The sequence below is a fragment of the Mustelus asterias genome, chromosome 1 (genome assembly GCF_964213995.1).
Source record: "Mustelus asterias chromosome 1, sMusAst1.hap1.1, whole genome shotgun sequence".
Taxonomy (NCBI): domain Eukaryota; kingdom Metazoa; phylum Chordata; class Chondrichthyes; order Carcharhiniformes; family Triakidae; genus Mustelus; species Mustelus asterias.
The window spans coordinates 139,157,432-139,176,394 of NC_135801.1; the positions used below are offsets into that span (position 1 = coordinate 139,157,432).

The window sequence follows — 18,963 nt, forward strand, 5'->3', positions numbered from 1 at the left end:
TTCCAGAAGCAGTGCATGGTTGTTCATGTACAGCTTATGGGGACATTGAAATGGTACTGAACTAGCTCTTCAGCCTAATTTATTTCAGAGTAAATACGTATTTTCTCTTCAGCCATGCTGCATCTGTGACGTACCTGGTTCCAATTCCTCTATCCATACCATTCTCAAGGTGTTAAATGCACAAGAACCACCTCAGTTAAAAGTGAATATTTTGTCCCATTCCAGTCTTTCCATTAAAAAGATACAATTGAAATTTGGAATAGCAACATAAAAATGTGTCAAACTGCACTTCACCAACCATCCAGACACTTCTGATAACTCACATCATCCTATCGCTTAATCAGCAACGCAGATTCTGTCAGGAGTTATGCTTAAGCAAAATTTATAGGTTCTTTACATTAAGGGTGCATGCTGTTCGTAAATAATTGAATTTAAATCTCAATTTCCCAAGTGAAGCAGTCAGAAGGATAATTATAATGCCTACTCTACCTATTGCTTTTTTCACATACAATGCTAAGTGAAAATGGGGCATTTTGTCCTTGCCACATTTTTGATCCACCTGCTCTTTACATTTTTTTTGGGCATTCAAAATAGGATTCCTTAGAGAACTAACCCAGTCATCTTTCATTAGTTCAGTCCTAGAGGCAAACCAACTGGGATGTTACTAGCTAGACTTTATAAGAACATAAGAACTAGGAGCAGGAGTAGGCCATCTGGCCCCTCGAGCCTGCTCTGCCATTCAATAAGATTATGGCTGATCTTTTTGTGGACTCAGCTCCACTTATCCGCCCGCTCACCATAACCCTTAATTCCTTTACTGTTCAAAAGTTTATCTATCCTTAAAAACATTCAATGAGGTAGCCTCAACTGCTTCACTGGGCAGGGAATTGCATAGATTCACAACCCTTTGTGTGAACAAGTTTCTCCTCAACTCAGTCCTAAATCTGCTTCCTCTTATTTTGAGGCTATGCCCCCTAGTTCTAGCTTCACCTGCCAGTGGAAACAACTTCTCTGCTTCTACCTTATCTATTCCCTTCATAATCTTATATGTTTCGATAAGATCTCCCCTCATTCTTCTGAATTCCAATGAGTATAGCCCCAGTCTACTCAGTCTCTCCTCATAAGCCAACTCTCTCAACTCCGGAATCAACCTAGTGAATCTCCTCTGCACCCCCTCTAGTGCCAGTATACCCTTTCTCAAGTAAGGAGACCAAAACTGTACACAGTACTCCAGGTGTGGCCTCACCAGCACCTTATACAGCTGCAGCATAATCTCAGTGTTTTTAAACTCCATCCCTCTAGCAATGAAGGACAAAATTCCATTTGCCTTCTTAATTACCTGCTGCACCTGCAAACCAACTCCTTGAGATTCCTGCACAAGGATACCCAGGTCCCTCTGCACAGCAGCATGCTGCAATTTTTAACCATTTAATAATAGCCCATTTTGCTGTTATTCCTACCAAAATGGCTGACCTCACATTTACCAACATTGTACTCCATCTGCCAGACCCTCGCCCACCCACTTAGACTATCCAAATCCCTTTGCAGACTTTCAGTGTCCTCTGCACACTTTGCTCTTCCACCCATCTTGGTGTCATCTGCGAATTTTGACACACTACACTTGGTCCCCAACTCCAAATCATCAATGTAAATTGTAAACAATTGCGGTCCCAACACTGATCCCTGAGGCACACCACTAATCACTGATCGCCAACCAGTAAAACACCCATTTACCCCCACTTTTTGCTTTCTGTTAGTTAACCAATCCTTTATCCATGCTAATACATTACCCGTAACATGTGCACCATTATCTTATGTAACAGTCTTTGGTGCGGCACCTTGTCAAATGCCTTCTGGAAATCCAGATACACCACATCCACAGGTTCCCCATTGTCCACTGCACATGTAATGTTCTCAAAGAATTCCACCAAATTAGTCAAACATGACCTGCCCTTCATGAACCCATACTGTGTCTTATCAATGGGACAATTTATATCCTGATGTCTCGCTATTTCTTCCTTGATGATAGATTCAAGCATTTTCCCTACTACAGAAGTTAAGCTAACCGGCCTATAGTTACCTGCCTTTTGTCTACCTCCTTTTTAAACAATGGCGTCACATTTGCTGTTTTCCAATCTGCGGGAACCACCCCAGAGTCCAGCGAATTTTGGTAAATTACCACTAGTGCATTTGCTATTTCTCCCGCCATCTCTTTTAGTACCCTGGGATGCATTCCATCAGGACCAGGAGACTTGTCTACCTTTAGCCCCATTAACTTGCCCAACACTACCTCTTTCATGATAATGATAGTTTCTAGGTTCTCACTTGCCATAGTCTTCCTGTCATCAATTTTTGGCATGTTATTTGTGTCATCCACTGTGAAGACTGACACAAAATACCTCTTCAATGCCTCAGCCATTTTCTCATTTCCAGTTATTACATCCCCCTTCTCGTCCTCTAAAGGACCAATGTTTACTTTCGCCACTCTTTTTCGTTTTACATATTTGTAGAAACTTTTGCTATCTGTTTTTATATTCTGAGCTAGTTTACTCTCATAATCCATCTTACCTTTCTTTATAACTTTTTTCGTGGCTTTCTGCTGACCTTTAAAGATTTCCCAATCCTCTAGGTTCCCACTACTCTTTGCCACTTTGTATGCATTTTCTTTCAACTTGATACCCTTCTTTATTTCCTTAGATATCCATGGCGGATTATCTCTTTTTCTACAGTCCTTCCTTATCACTGGTATATACTTTTGCTGAGCACTGTGAAAGATCGCTTTGAAGGTCCTCCACTGTTCCTCAATTGTCCCACCATAAAGTTTTTGCTCCCAGTCTACCTTAACCAACTCCTCCCTCATCCCTTTATAGTCTCCTTTGTTTATGTTTGATTAACTGAAAACAATTTGTGTTGAAATCTCCAAAATATAGTTTGTGATAGGTACTGACTTGGATTTTCAATGCCCAATCAGGACTGGTGTGTTTGGTGGTGTGATTATAAAATCTCATGAGAAGACCCTTATGTGTTTCCCGGCGGCGTATATCCAGGATTAGAGTGTGGAGAGGGCAGGGTAATGCCAAGGGGTGCCTTGGAGGGTAAGGACCCCAGTGCTTAGATTCTGGCTTCTAAAGCAATTCTAAAGCCCATTCAGCAACACAAATTCCTGATAATACCACTGACTGTTCCTCACTGGACCAGGGCATATAGAAGGCCCGACCTGCAGATGAGCAAGAACCAGTGTCACCAAAGACTGTGATTGTCAAGGGAATTGGTTACTCACATACTGAAAGTGGCCACTGTGCTCAATTTCTACAGCAGTGGGCTCCAAGGCTCCACTGGTAACATGTGCGGGATCTCTCAAGCCTGCACCCACCAATGTTTCCAGGAGATCACAGATGCCATCTTCACCAAGGCACACAACTTTGTCAATTTCGACTGAGATCAGGTGAGCCAGAAAGAAGAGCGTGGCGATCTGCTGACATTTGTGGTTTCCCACTGGTGTAGGATGTCATTGATTGCACTCACCAGTCTCTAAGATCTCCATAGCAACACACAGTTCAGTATGTGAACTCAACGTTCAGCTGGTATGCAACCATAACAAATGGATCATGCAGATCTTGCACAATACCCAGGGAGCATGCCTGACATCTTTCAGCTCCACAGAGGGCTGCATGGCTGGCTCTTTGGGAACAAGGGCTACCCACAGTGGACATGCCTGATGGCCCCCATGGTGTGGCCTGAGAATCCAGCTGAGAGAAGGTGCAACGAGACTTATGCCGCAGCGTGGAATTTGGTGGAGTGCACGATTAGGATCCTGAAAATTAAGTTCACGGCAAACTTTAAGTTTATGTAAAAGGAACTGACAGACATTCAGGATGGAATTATACTTCTACTTTCCCATTGGCAAGAAATGTTTTGCATATATGGCTACAAACAAACGGGTGGGTTTCAACATTAAACCTCAAGTGGGTTTTAGGAAGGCAATGGGCAAGATGAGGGCAAAATGCACCCAGAAGGGCTTGGAGTGTAAACTGGGCAGTGAATGGTCAAACTGGTTCAGGTGAAAGGAGGTTGCATTGTGAAAGCCCATGGACAAGGAGTTGAATCATATAGGGCAGGATTTTCTGGATCTTTTCACTGGCAGGATTTTTCAGTCCCACTGAGGCAGATTCCTGCCGCCCTGGAAGATCATGTAGTTGGCCAGCTGCCTCTGCCGTGGGAATTCTAGCCAAAGAGTGGGTTTTTGGAGAATCTTATGGGAGGAGTGGAGAGGTCAGAAATTTAACTGCAGAGCCCAGAAAGCAGCCCTGCTGCTCCTGGTCTCACAAAGACAAGTTTACACTTACTTTGAAGAGTCTATGCCAGCGCAGAATTGCTGCAATCCTGTATTAGTCTGGTGGGAAAACCAGAGGTTTCCCCGCTGAAGCCCCAATTAAAATGTCATCAGCATCCATCTGACATAATAGGACAGCAAAGTGCATCATTCACAAGATCCCTTCCTGCTTTAGGGAGATATTACTTCTGACTGCAAAACCCTGATACTTGAAATGTGAAATGGCGGAAAAATAGCCTGCTCAATTTTAACGACACACCAACTTGGCGTCTGCCTTTCCACATATAATTCAGCCGCCTGAATCTTTAGCACATTAAAAGTAACAGGTAAGAGCTACACCTTTTGCTTGTGTCTCTCGTGCAACATATATCTAGCCAAGTGCAAAGCCACATTTCTAAAGTGCTCAGTTGATCCATTGCGCTTTATGAATTTATTTTCCAACTGAATGATTTGTTTAACATCTCAAATTAGAAGACTGTAGCTCCTACGAAATTTCAGGAATAATAATATCCGGTAGACAATAAGATTAAAGTTAGGGCAACTACAATTCATGTTTTACATTTGCTCAGAATACAAAAAGAAACAATAATTAATAATAAAAACAACAACAATTATTCATTAAACTCAGTACATAACAAAATTGACTTTTACAGTACCTTCAATGTAATAAACGACCCCAAAGTCTTGCTGCAACTGTACAATGTACTGGTGAGACCACATCTGGAGTACTGTGAGCAGTTTCAGTCCCTTTAGTTAAGGAAAGATATTGGCTGGAATTCTCCGGCAGCACACCCCTGCCCGCGGGTTTCCAAGCGACATGGGGTGGCTTCATGGGAAATCCCATTGACAGCAGCGGGACTGGAGAATCCCACTGTCACTGAATGGCATGGTGCCTCCTGCCACCAAGAAGCACCCAGCTGGGAGGCCGGAGGATCCCACCCATTATTTCATTGGAGGCAGTTCAGAGAAGGTTCACTAGGATGCTCCCCAATATGGAGGGAATGTCTAATGGGGAAAGATTGAACAGGTTGGGATTCTACTCATTGGAATTTAGAAGAATGAGAAGTGATTTCAGTGAAACAATTAATTCTTAAGGGGCTTGACAGGGTAAATGTTGAGAGGATATTTCCTCATGGGACAATCTAGCACCAGAGAGCAAAGGCTCAGAATAAAGGGGTGCCAATTTAAGACTGTGATTTCTTCTTTCAGAGGGCTGAGAGTCTTTGGAATCCCTTGCTACAGAAAGCCTTGGGGCAGAGTCCTTGTGTATATTTAAGGCTGAGATAGGTAGATTTTTGATCAATAAGGGAATCAAGGGTTACAGGAAAGGGCAGGATCAGCCATGATTTGATTAGTGGCGGGCGGAGCAGGTTCAAGGGGCAGAACGGTCTATTCCTGTTTCTATTCCTTAGGGTCTTATGGTGTGAATAGTCAACCATGAAAAATCTAAGAATTAGGAATGGGAGTAAGCCATTCAGCCCTTTGAGCTAACTTCCCCATTCAGTATGAATTGTGCTGATGAACTAATTCAACTCTACCTTCCTGCACTATTCCAATATCCCTTAATTCCCATTGTGCCCAAAAACTATCAATCTCTGTCTTGAACATACTCAATGACTGAGCATAAAGCTTCTAAAGATTCACAAGCTTTGAGAGGCCAATTTCTCCTCATCTCAATTCTAAATTGCTGACCCCTTAATCTGAGATTGCGACTTTTTGTTCCAGATTCGCCAATGAAGGCAAGCATTTTCCCTGGCAAGCCCTTTAAGAATTTTAAGTTTCAATTATATCACTCCTTGATAGCAGTCCTATCTTTCATTGTTAAAGGAGCCGCATAAATGCCGGTAATTGTTGTTTTTGTGGTGTTTTAGGGGAACTAGATAATTTCAATAAATTCTATTTTTACAGACAAATGCTCCATATGATGTTTCATTATTTGGCATTTTACCTATATGGTATTAATTTTCTGGAAAACTGAAGTAAACTGCCTTTCTAAAATTGAATTATGAGTAAAGTACATATTTGCCAGCTTTGAGAACTATCCACATTTTGCGAGTGTGCATGCTTAAATGACAAAAGCAGTACTGTGCATATGTCCCCTCTTTCAACCTGCAAAGGAAACATTTTTGAGCAGAGATCTGTCTATTGGAACGCCAGGTTTATTTTAAATAGTAAATATCTCAAAGGTGCATTCTGTACAATTATTTAAGTATCTTCTGTTGTGGGGGAATTATCCAACTATGATTCTCAAATAAAAGGCTGCAGGGTGAATATTAGAAATAAACAAAAATATGCATTTTAGATATGAGAAAGAAAAATACAACAAACAAACCTTCCTAAGCAAAGCACTGAACAGTGATTAAAGCTGCAGTAAACTTGATGATAATCATTTTTAAAAAACTTACAACACTGTGAGGGTGCAATGGGCATAGGCTTCTTCTGAACTTCTTCACTGATTGAGTACTGGATAAGATACAGGAAAGTAAAGAGTTAATCAGACACAATCACATATTACATTTCAAAAAAAGCACCACTGGAGGAACAGTGGCAATACTGGTATTAGTTATACCAGCAGTATTTTTAAAAGTCTCAATATATTTACAGTGTATGGGGCAAAACTTTATTATGTAAAAAATCAAAAGATTCATATGGAGCTATTCAACCTGAGGAAAACATGCTACGAGTAAATCCTGGTCATACAGGTATGAAGTTAAGCAGGTAGATTTTGGCTTTGAAGAATATAATGCAGCTGAATTTAGAGTTGGCAGTTTTACATCTCTCCTGATTTTAAGGTCCACTGATTTGAAGTTATAATCTGTCCCAAGGTGTTCATTAAAACAAATAAAGCTGCTCTACTTTATTGGCAGCATCAAGGGGAGTGGGGGCGTAGTGGTATTGTCACTGGACTAATAATCCAGAGATTCTGGATAATGCTCTGGGGAAATTTCTGTTTTTAACAACAAAAGATGTGCAGGTTAGGTTGATTGGCCAGGTTAAAAATTGCCCCTGAGAATCCTGAGATGCGTAGGTTAGAGGGATTAGTGGGTAAATATGTGGGGGTAGGGCCTGGGCGGGATTGTGGTCGGTGCAGACTCGATGGGCCGAATGGCCTCCTTCTGCACTGTAGGGTTTCTATGATTTATATGATTTCTATGAATTTACGGCCTGTTGTAATGAGATTCCACAGTTTTAGCTGAGTCCTTTGACCAGAGATGCTGAGTAGCATTGCAGGAAACCCAATCTCTACATTTAAAAGATACTTATGCTCTTAAGTACCAACCTAACTTTCTGTGCCAAGTTTAATTTGTGGTTATGTTCAAATGCAGTAATTTCTTCAAAACTTACTGGGAGGATGCCATTCTAATGAGGCCAACGTTGTACCCACAGAAATAGTCAAGCAACTTATAGCAATTTGCAATTCAGGGGACATGTTTTTCTCATAGAAATCATAGAAACCCTACAGTACAGAAAGAGGCCATTCGGCCCATCGAGTCTGCACTGACCACAATCCCACCCAGGCCCTACCCCCATATCCCGACATATTTTACCCACTAATCCCTTTAACCTACACATCTCAGGACACTAAGGGGCAATTTTAGCATAGCCAATCAACCTAACCCGCACATCTTTGGACTGTGGGAGGAAACCGGAGCACCCGGAGGAAACCCACGCAGACACGAGGAGAATGTGCAAACTCCACACAGACAGTGACCCAAGCCGGGAATCAAACCTAGGTCCCTGGAGCTGTGAAGCAGCAGTGCTAACCACTGTGCTACCGTGCCGCCCAAACATCTCATCACAACATGCTGGACAATTTGCACATTAGGAACAGTCTGTATATTTAAAACAACTGTCAATTTGGCTGTAAATTCTACAGCCAAATTTAAACATTTAAATAATATTCAAAACTTTCTATGCCTTTTAGCTTTGACAAAGGGTCATCTGGACTCGAAACGTCAGCTCTTTTCTCTCTTTACAGATGTTGCCAGACCTGCTGAGATTTTCCAGCATTTTCTCTTTTTGTTTTAAATATTCAAATGGCTGCCTGTTTGAACCAGCGACGTTTGCTGCCAATACTGGGCATGCACAGTCGATTCTGTTACTTTCTTAGGTCACAGTAAGCAAGAGTTGGCAGTGGTCAGGGCCAAAAATGGCACAGCTCAAATAATCATAGCTATGCTTGCTCCCTTTGAGTGCCCTATAATAATAAAAATAATTTGTGTCCACCTGATAGTGAATTAACTGGGGTTTACTTAAATTTGCCTATGTTAAACTTAACCACTGTTACACAACAAAGGTCAAATAAACTGAGGGAAACATTTAGATGTACACACTACTTTTATTTAAACTTAAGCACATTTCAGCAATTTAAATTGGACAATACTTGCTACTACCCTTTCTTTTCTACACACAAACTTTTAAATACCGCACGTCCCTGAAGGCACTGATACTAAAGTTTAAAGTTAAAGTTTAATTATTAGTGTCACAAGTAAATTTACATTAACACTGCAATGAAGTTACTGTGAAAAATCCCCTAGTCGCCATACTCCGGCACCTGTTCGGGTACACTGAGGGAGAATTTAGCATGGCCAATGCGCCTAACCAGCACGTCTTTCAGACTGTGGGAGGAAACCGGAGCACCAAGAGGAAACCCATGCAGACACGGGGAGAACATGCAGACCGCATACAGACAGTGATCCAAGACGGGAATCAAAGCCGAGTCTTGGTACTGTGATGCAGCAGTGCTAACCACTGTGCCATCGTGCTGCCCCATATGATATATCATAAACTCTGTACATTCTCAGTAAACATTTCACCTGATGAATTTATGAGTGGAGAATTTTAAGTAGTTCCAAATTTGACAAAGGTCAGATTGCATGAACTGTCAATGGGTTGTAACAGCAGCTTGTCAAAGCAGGTTTCTCAAATTGATATATTGTAAATTGTATCGTAGGAGTAAATATAAAGAATTGTTTGAATTCTTCAGTAGAAGAGGCAGCGCTTTCACTGATTGCGAACTTATGTATATAGGCAGCTTGTGATCAGTAACGGTGCTGCCTCAGTTTAATAACTCAAGATTGTCTTTTATATTTACTCCTGCAACTCACACAACTGTCGCAAATTACATAGTGTAAAACTTGAGAACAATTCATTCAGGTCATTTGCGACACGCAAACACAATAGCCTGTAACGTCCTGGCCCCCCAGCATCCGATTTGTGGGGCACCCTGAAGATACGCTGGGGAATTCCTCTGAAACATTTCCAGGTAAGGATTTCTGCGGCAATTGTCCAGAAGGGCTAACATTCCTGGACATTTGCCCTGAGCTGGGAACAATCCAACAAAGCAATTTAAACTGCGAACCAGATGGTTCTGCCAGTGTTGCTCTGAAATAGTTACTCTGACAGAATTAGAAGGAATAAAAGCACTCTTAACTTCAGCGTAACTGTTTTAAAGACCCAGACTGAGCACCACATGGGACACACCCCACGCTCCCGAACCCCTGTGGACTCTCCCACACCCTGCTGACTAAACACCTCAACGCCCCCCCCAAGCTATTCCCCACCCCCCTCAACTTGACCCCTCCAATCCAAACCCCAGCCCCAAACATGACAACCCCCATGCCACTCACCCCGACCCACATTCACCAACTCAAACTGACCTCCATATTCACACAAGCTCCCTGACCGGACTCTCACACCCTGACCTGACCCCACCTCACTGGCACAACATCCCACCCCTCGATGTGCAACCCCCAGATATCTGACCTCCTACCCTGCCCCGAATTTTCGAACCCCAACCCTCCAAAAGTCCAACCCCATCCCTGACACCCCCTGAAGTCCAAACGCCTCTTCAGTGTTTAACCTCACCTGAAGTCCAACACCCCCATCTGAAGTCCAACACAACCCCCAATGTCCGAAACTCCACCCCAATATCCAAAACTCCACCCCGATGTCCGACATTCAACCCTCACACCCCCCCAACATGTTCGAACCATGTCCAAACCCTCACCATCCCACCCACTTACCTTAGACACCTTACCTTCTTCCTGGCCTGTTATTTTTATTGGGACCAATAAACTCATCTACTTTATCGCTGCTAACACCGTAAAATAAGGAATGGGGCCCCCTTCACTCCAGCCTGAGTCAGGGAGGTCAGGCGAAACAGACGCTTAAGAATTTTACCACACATAAGTCCGTATGGAATGGCAGTCTGATGCTGATTGCCATTCCGAAGAAGTAATGGCCCAATGAGCAACTGCAGTTTGAGATTTAGTTGTTCAATTTCGTATTTAATAAGAATTAAGCATAAAGCTCAGATAGGATTATCAGTGAAAAACAAATTGTATCATGTGTATAGCACAGTTATGGGAGACAGGATATTGGCATAAATTCAAAGCTAATGTCAATCTTTTGTAATTAAATTAATCGGTTTGAATTTCAAGCTTTTACTTGTCAATTGCTAGTCATATGCAGTCTGCAACTTCCGACACTTTGAATAAAATCAGATGAACAATTTCTCGAATGCCAATTTTCTGGGAAAACTGTTCGAGATTAGATTAGTGACAATTATCTTGCTATCCAATGGTAAACAACATTGAAGCAACAATATGATTATGGCTGCACACAAACGATATAATAACCGGATACATATATTGCCGAGCTGCAACGTTAAATTACTTTGTTTTCCATGTGATTCACGCATGCGCAGAGGTGTCTGGGCACCTGGGTGCAGTGGATTGACATCACTCACTGTCTGTGCGTTCACAGGGCAGTGCACATTTTAAAGCCAGATTCAGCGACCAATTTACATTGGCTGGAGCGACAGTGGTTTGAATCAGAAAATGAGTCCTCGATTTGGGCACAAGGTTGAAAAGTCCAAATCGTTTGTGAATGAGAAAGAGTCTTCAGTTTCTCCATTCTCTTCCCACCCCATGAATGTTGGTTGGAAACACATTTCTCTTTTTAAAAGATAGAAAATCAGGATAATAGTTGAAAACTAATCTTTCTCCACACCAGTTATCCTATTTCATACATTTGAAGGTGAATTTATTTTTCACTGACATTTACTGTAGCTCGTCCCTGCTCTTGAGAAGGTGGTAGTGAGCCGCCTTCTTGAAACACTGCAGACCATGTGGTATGGGAATACCCACAGCGTTATTGGGAAGCAAGTTCCAGGATTTTGAACCAGTGATAGCAAAGGAACAGTGACATATTTCCAAGTCAGGATGGTTTGCGGCTTGGATGGGAACTTGCAGGTGGTGTTGTTCCCATGTATCAGCTGCACTTGTTCTTCTAGCTCGTACAGGTTGCAGGTCTGGAAGATGCTCTCAAAGGAGCATTGCCAAGTTGCTGCATTGCATCTTGTAGATGATACACACTTAGAACAGAATCCCTACAGTGCAGAAAGAGGCCACTCAGCCCTTCAAGCCTGCACTGGCAACAATCCCACCCAGGCCCTATCCCTGTAACCTCACATATTTACCCTGCTAATCCCACTGACACACAGGCAAGTTGGCAGGGTCAATCAACTTATCCTGCACATCTTTGGACTGTGGGAGGAAACCAGAGCACCCGGAGGAAAGCCACGCAGACACGAGGAGAATGTGCAAATTCCACACAGTGATCCGAGGCTGGAATTGAATCTGGGTTCCTGGAGGTGGGAGGCGGCAGTGCTAACTACTGTGCCACCGTGCCACCCCACTTCTGCCACAGTGCGTGATGGTGAAGGGAGTTAATGTTGATGATGGTGGAAGGGGGTGTCAATCAAAGGGTTGCTTTGTCCTGTATGATGTCAAGCTTTTTGAGCGCTGATGGAGCTGCACTTGTCCAGGCAAGTGGAAAGTATTCCATTACACTCTTGGCGTGTGCCTTGTAGATGTTTGACGAGCTTTGGAGAGCCAGTGGGTGAGTTATTCATCACTGGCCTCCTCTTGTAGTCAGCAGTACTTATATGGCTGGTTCAGTTCAGTTTCTGGTCATTGATAACCCCCAGGTTTATGATAGTGGGGGATTCAGCAATGGAAATGCCAGTGAATGTTAAGGGGCAATGGCTGGATTCTTTCTTCTTGGAGATGGTTATTGCCTGGCATGTGCGTGACGCGAATGTTATTTGCCACTTGTCAGCCCAAGCCTAAACATTGCCAATCTATTTTGCTGCATTTGGACATGGACTGCTTCAGTTTCTGAGGAGTTGCAAGTGGTGCTGATATTTGTGCAATCATCAGCAGATATCCCCACGTCTGACCTTCTGATGGAAGGAAGGTCATTGATGAAACAACTGAAGATGGTTTGGCCTAGGACACTGCCCTGAGGAACTCCTGCAGCAATGTCCTTGGACTGAGATCACTGACCTCCAACTACCACAACTTTAGTGCTGGGTATGATTCCAACCAGTAGAGAGCTTTCTCCCTGATTCCCATTGACTCCAGTTTTGCTAGGGTTACTTTATGTTACATTTGGTCAAATGCTGTCTCGATGTCAAAGGCAGTCACTCTCAATACAACTCTGGAGATAAGCTTTTTTGTCCATGTTTGGTTCCAGGCCGTAATGAGATCAGAAGCTCAGTGGTTCTGGAAGAACCCAAATTGAGCATCAGTGGGCAGGTTATTGCTGAGTAAGTGCCATTTGATAGCATTGTCAATACTCCTACCATCACTTTGTTGATGATTGGGAATAGACTGAGTTGTCCAGGTCAGATTTGGTCTGCTTTTTTTGAATAGGACATATTGGGAAATTTTCCATCTTGCTGGGAAGATACTAGTGATGTAGGTGTACTGGAACATCATAACTAGGGGTGAGGCTAGATCTGGAGTACTAGTCTTCAATACCAATCCCCGGAATGTTGTTAGGGCCCATGGCCTTTGTAGTATCCCATGCCTTCAGCCATTTCTTGACATCATATGGATTGAATTGAATTGGCTGAAAACAGGAACCTGTGATGTTGGACCTCAAGAGGAGCTGTGCTTGGCTCCTCCATTATTGAGGATGGGGATATTTGTGGAACCTTCTCCTCCCATTAGTTGTTTAATTGTTGACCACCATTCCCAACTGGATGTGGCACGACAGCAAAGTGAATCATCATTCCCAGCTTTCATGGTAATTGTGAAAATGTAGCCATAAATAAAATGAAATTGCTTGGCCTAATAAGGCTATGTCATTCATAATTGGACTCAGTTTACATTACTAATATACAGATGCATTTTAGTTTTCATTTTTGATATGGAGAATCATATGTAGGGTTTTGGGCTATCCTTTCTCAAGGGCTCTTCAAAAATTCACTCTCACTGATAAATAAATGACTGTTTCAACAATTTATTCATATTGCAGTCATTCATTTGACAAGTGTACATATGCTGAGCTTGAGTTCAGCTACATTTTATCTATTGAAACAGTATAGCTTATTGCTCTATTTTCATTACCCACCTCATCATGGTCCCTTAGCGCATTCAACTGCTCTAGTTTCTCAGTCCAATATCTTGCCTCTTCTTCTGGGATATCTGTAAATGAGACATTGGTGCTGAAATTAAGTTTTCAGAAAAATAACCAAGCTCTTATTCTGTCAATCTGATGTTTATGGCAAGACAAAACACAGCAAACAATAAAAGCATACATTATGTAATGCACTTAAAGTGGTAGATCTAAATATTTCTACCTAATTTATTTTACAGTCGCCACCTCCACCTCAAATAATCAACTTCCCTGTACTAGATAATGTGCCCTGTTGCACGTCTTGTGAAGGAAACAGCCAAGGTGACTAGTTTTCTGATTTATCTAAATATGAGCCTCTGTTTTGCTCCTCCCCACACAAACTCAAGGAGAGAAAATTATAGGCATGATCTTACAGATCCATTCCCAATTCTTTTAAATAAAAATGTTTTCCATCATCAACTTTTTAGGCTCCTCCTGCCGACACTAGTCTTTCTGTTTTCAGCCAACAGTTTGTTTGCAGGCTTCTCCCAATATTGTGCATGACTGGTGCACAGCTAAAATTCCTTTATCCCTTGGTCAAACTGCTAGACAGTGCTCCATGGAGCAGGCTGCACCATGTTAGGTGGAAGAGCACTGTAGGAATGATTGTAGGAATTTCAAGTTTGCTGACGACACCACCGTAGTGGGTCGGATCTCAAACAATGACGAGACAGAGTACAGGAATGAGATAGAGAATCTGGTGAACTGGCGCGACAAAAACAATCTCTCCCTTAATGTCAACAAAACGAGGAAGATTGTCATCGACTTCAGGAAGCATAAAAGAGAACATGCCCGTCTACATCAATGGGGACAAAGTAAAAAGGGTCGAGAGTTTCAAGTTTTTAGGTGTCCAGATCACCAACAACCTGTTCTGGTCCCCCCATGCTGACACTATAGTTAAGAAAGCCCACCAACGCCTCTACTTTCTCAGAAGACTAAGGAAATTTGGCATGTCAGCTACGACTCTCACCAACTTTTACAGATGCACCATTGAAAGCATTCTTTCTGGTTGTATCATAGCTTGGTATGGCTCTTGCTCTGCCCAAAACCGCAAGGAACTACAAAAGTTTGTGAATGTAGCCCAATCCATCACGCAAACCAGCCTCCCATCCACTGACTCTGTCTACACTTCCCGCTGCCTCGGCAAAACAGCCAGCATAATTAAGTACCCCACGCACCCCGGACATTCTCTCTTCCACCTTCTTCTTTCGGGAAAAACATACAAAAGTCTGAGGTCACGTACCAACCGACTCAAGAACAGCTTCTTCCCCACTGCTGTCAGGCTTTTGAATGGACTTACCTTGCATTAAGTTGATCTCTCTCTACACCCTAGCTATGACTGTAACACTACATTCTGCACTCTCTCATTTCTTTCTCTATGAACGGTATGTTTTGTCTGTATAGCGCGCAAGAAGCAATACTTTTCACTGTATGTTAATACATGTGACAATAATAAATCAAATCAAATCAGAATGACGCCTGTCCAAACACCAGTCAACCACAAAGTGACACCTACAGCCAAAGTCGAGAAATTCATGACAAAGATGATCATGCCTAATCATCTCAAAAGAATGGTGTCATGTGAATGCAGAGTCAAGAGGAGAGGAAGGAATGTCTCTAAATTAGCATGCTCAAATTACAAAAACAGCCCAAAGTACTCCTTGGGAATGATTGCTCACACTGCAGTTTCTCATCGTAAAGATAGTTTTTTTGGGGGTGGCGGTTGGAGAAATGCAAATGCAGCCAAAGTGTCAAAGAAAACATTAAGTTCTACAATGGCTTAGGGTATGCCAGCGAGTTCTCGGCTACATTACACTTCCAGTGGATGACACGAGTCTGCAGCAAAATGAATTAATGTTGTCATTAAAGTTGGAGATAAACATATTCACAGGGCAAATGCATTACCCAAGGCTTTTACTTCAAGCTGTGTTTGAAGAATGGTGAGATCGAGGTTTCACACAGGTATGATCATACTGAAGAACCAATTGAAATTCTGCAAACACTACACAAGTGACGTTCATACTGAAATGTTGTTTTCTACAAAAATAGCTAATTTTAATTTATCATCTTCAGTTTCACTCTGCAAGAGCATACTCTGTCTCAGAAGAAGGCACAATACAAAAGGAAAACCACACCACTTAAGATCACACAATGTAGGGCTTATCTCACAGTGCACGTCCAATATCTTCTTTGCTGGTTTCTGTAAGTGAAGAGGGTTTCTGAATAAATCACTTTACAAGGTAGAAAGCTAAAGGCAATTTTTTAATGGCTTCCATCCAATGGAACAGGAATAAACACCCATCATACAAACAGAAAATATAAAAACTTACATCCTTGGATTTGGTTTAAAAAGAAGTTTGAATAAGGAAATATTTGTAGAACTTCTGGCTTCTTCTTACAAAGATGTATGCTATCAGTTAAGGGAAAAGCAACATGTTACAACAGTACAAATTATCAATAAAAGACAATGGGCTGGATTTTACACTCCCCCACTGACAGATGGCGATGCCATAAAATCCAGCAGGTGGACTCCCACCACTTACTTGCCCACCCCTGGCATGTTTATGGATCTTATTTCATCCCTGTTATCTTACAGTAGAGAAAGGCCCTCATCTTGTCAGAGGTCCAGCAACTTCAGCTGCCCACCCCCCCGCCCCCAAAAACCTGAGGACAGAAATCCCACCTCCTATTAATGTTAGTAAAATGCCAGCAGGGTAAACGTCCTTTCCCTGCTGTGCTGTTGAGAGCATAGCTGATGGTAAAAGCTGAGTCATTCGAATCCCAGGAGGGAAACTTGAAACAACTACCCTCAACTGTGTTTGCAATTTGTACTTTCTCAGGAGGCTAAGGATATTCGGCATTCCCGCTAAGACTCTCACCAATTTTTACAGGTGCACCAAAGAAAGCACCCTTTCCAGATGTATCCCAGCTTGGTATGGCTCCTGTTCTGACCAAGATCGCAAGAAACTACGAAGGGTTGTGAACATAGCCCTGGTCCATCACGCAAACCAGCCTCCTATCCATTGACTCCATCTACACTTGCAGCTGCCTCAGAAAAGCAGCCAGCATAATCAAGGACCCAATGCACCCTGGTCATATTCTCTTCCACCTTCTTCCTTCGGGAAAAAGATACAAAAGTTTGAGATCACGTATCAAGAACAGCTTCTTCCCTGCTGCTGTCAGACTTTTGAATGAACCTACCTTGCATTAAGTTGATCTTTCTCTACACCCTAGCTATGACTGTAACACTACATTCTGCATCCTCTCCTTTCCTTCTCCCCTAAGTACTCGGAACAGTACGTTTTATCTGCATAGTGCGCAAGAAACAATACTTTTTCAATGCATCCCAATACATGTGACAATAATAAATCGAATCAAGAAATGAGGAGAGGTTTGAAATCCAGAAAATTATGTCCCTGACTCTTTGTGAAGATGTTAATAAAATAAATGTTTATCAAGAAATAGAGGAAAAAACAATAAAGTTAAACTAGGAGTACATTTAGCGAAGCTAATGGCTTTACACAATATCATTAAGAACATAGAACAGTACAGCACAGAACAGGCCCTTCGGCCCACGATGTTGTGCTGAGCTTTATATGAAACCAAGATCAAGCTATCCCACTCCCTATCATCCTGGTGTGCTCCATGTGCCTATCCAATAACCGCTTAAATGTTCCTAAAGTGTCTGACTCCACTATCACTGCAGGCAGTCCATTCCACACCCCAACCACTCTCTGCGTAAAGAACCTACCTCTGATATCCTTCCTATATCTCCCACCACGAACCCTATAGTTATGCCCCCTTGTAATAGCTCCATCCACCCGAGGAAATAGTCTTTGAACGTTCACTCTATCTATCCCCTTCATCATTTTATAAACCTCTATTAAGTCTCCCCTCAGCCTCCTCCGCTCCAGAGAGAACAGCCCTAGCTCCCTCAACCTTTCCTCATAAGACCTACCCTCCAAACCAGGCAGCATCCTGGTAAATCTCCTCTGCACTCTTTCCAGCGCTTCCACATCCTTCTTATAGTGAGGTGACCATAACTGCACACAATATTCCAAATGTGGTCTCACCAAGGTCCTGTACAGTTGCAGCATAACCCCACGGCTCTTAAACTCCAACCCCCTGTTAATAAAAGCTAACACACTATAGGCCTTCTTCACAGCTCTATCCACTTGAGTGGCAACCTTTAGAGATCTGTGGATATGGACCCCAAGATCTCTCTGTTCCTCCACAGTCTTCAGAACCCTACCTTTGACCCTGTAATCCACATTTAAATTAGTCCTACCAAAATGAATTACCTCACATTTATCAGGGTTAAACTCCATTTGCCATTTTTCAGCCCAGCTTTGCATCCTATCTATGTCTCTTTGCAGCCTACAACAGCCCTCCACCTCATCCACTACTCCACCAATCTTGGTGTCATCAGCAAATTTACTGATCCACCCTTCAGCCCCCTCCTCTATGTCATTAATAAAAATCACAAAGAGCAGAGGACCAAGCACTGATCCCTGTGGCACTCCGCTAGCAACCTGCCTCCAATCCGAAAATTTTCCATCCACCGCCACCCTCTGTCTTCGATCAGACAGCCAGTTACCTATCCAATCGGCCAACTTTCCCTCTATCCCACACCTCCTCACTTTCATCATAAGCCGACCATGGGGGACCTTATCAAACGCCTTACTAAAATCCATGTATATGACATCAACTGCCCTACCTTCATCAACACACTTAGTTACCTCCTCAAAAAATTCTATCAAATTTGTGAGGCACGACTTGCCCTTCACGAATCCGTGCTGACTATCCCGGATTAATCCGTATCTTTCTAAATGGTCGTAAATCCCATCCCTAAGGACCTTTTCCATCAATTTACCAACCACCGAAGTAAGACTAACCGGTCTATAATTACCAGGGTCATTTCTATTCCCTTTCTTAAACAGAGGAACAACATTCGCCACTCTCCAGTCCTCTGGCACCATCCCCGTGGACAGCGAGGACCCAAAGATCAAAGCCAAAGGCTCTGCAATCTCATCCCTTGCCTCCCAAAGAATCTTAGGATATATTTCATCAGGCCCAGGGGACTTATCGACCTTCAGTTTATTCAAAACTGCCAGGACATCCTCCCTCCGAACATCTATTTCCTCCAGCCTATTAGCCTGTAA

At 42.7% G+C, this 18,963-nt stretch overlaps 1 protein-coding gene across 5 annotated transcripts in view; it reads right to left on the reverse strand.

Moving 5' to 3' along the window:
• The window catches only part of unc13bb (unc-13 homolog Bb (C. elegans)), a 565,742-nt gene that overhangs the window by 218,714 nt on the left and 328,065 nt on the right, over positions 1-18,963 (reverse strand). For all 5 annotated transcript variants that reach the window (XM_078219471.1, XM_078219470.1, XM_078219469.1 and 2 more), the window contains exons 6-7: positions 13,757-13,830; positions 6,739-6,796 (exon numbers count right to left, since the gene is read on the reverse strand). In XM_078219471.1, coding sequence (XP_078075597.1) covers positions 6,739-6,796; positions 13,757-13,830 — 132 coding nt within the window. The remainder of the gene's footprint in view (positions 1-6,738; positions 6,797-13,756; positions 13,831-18,963) is intronic.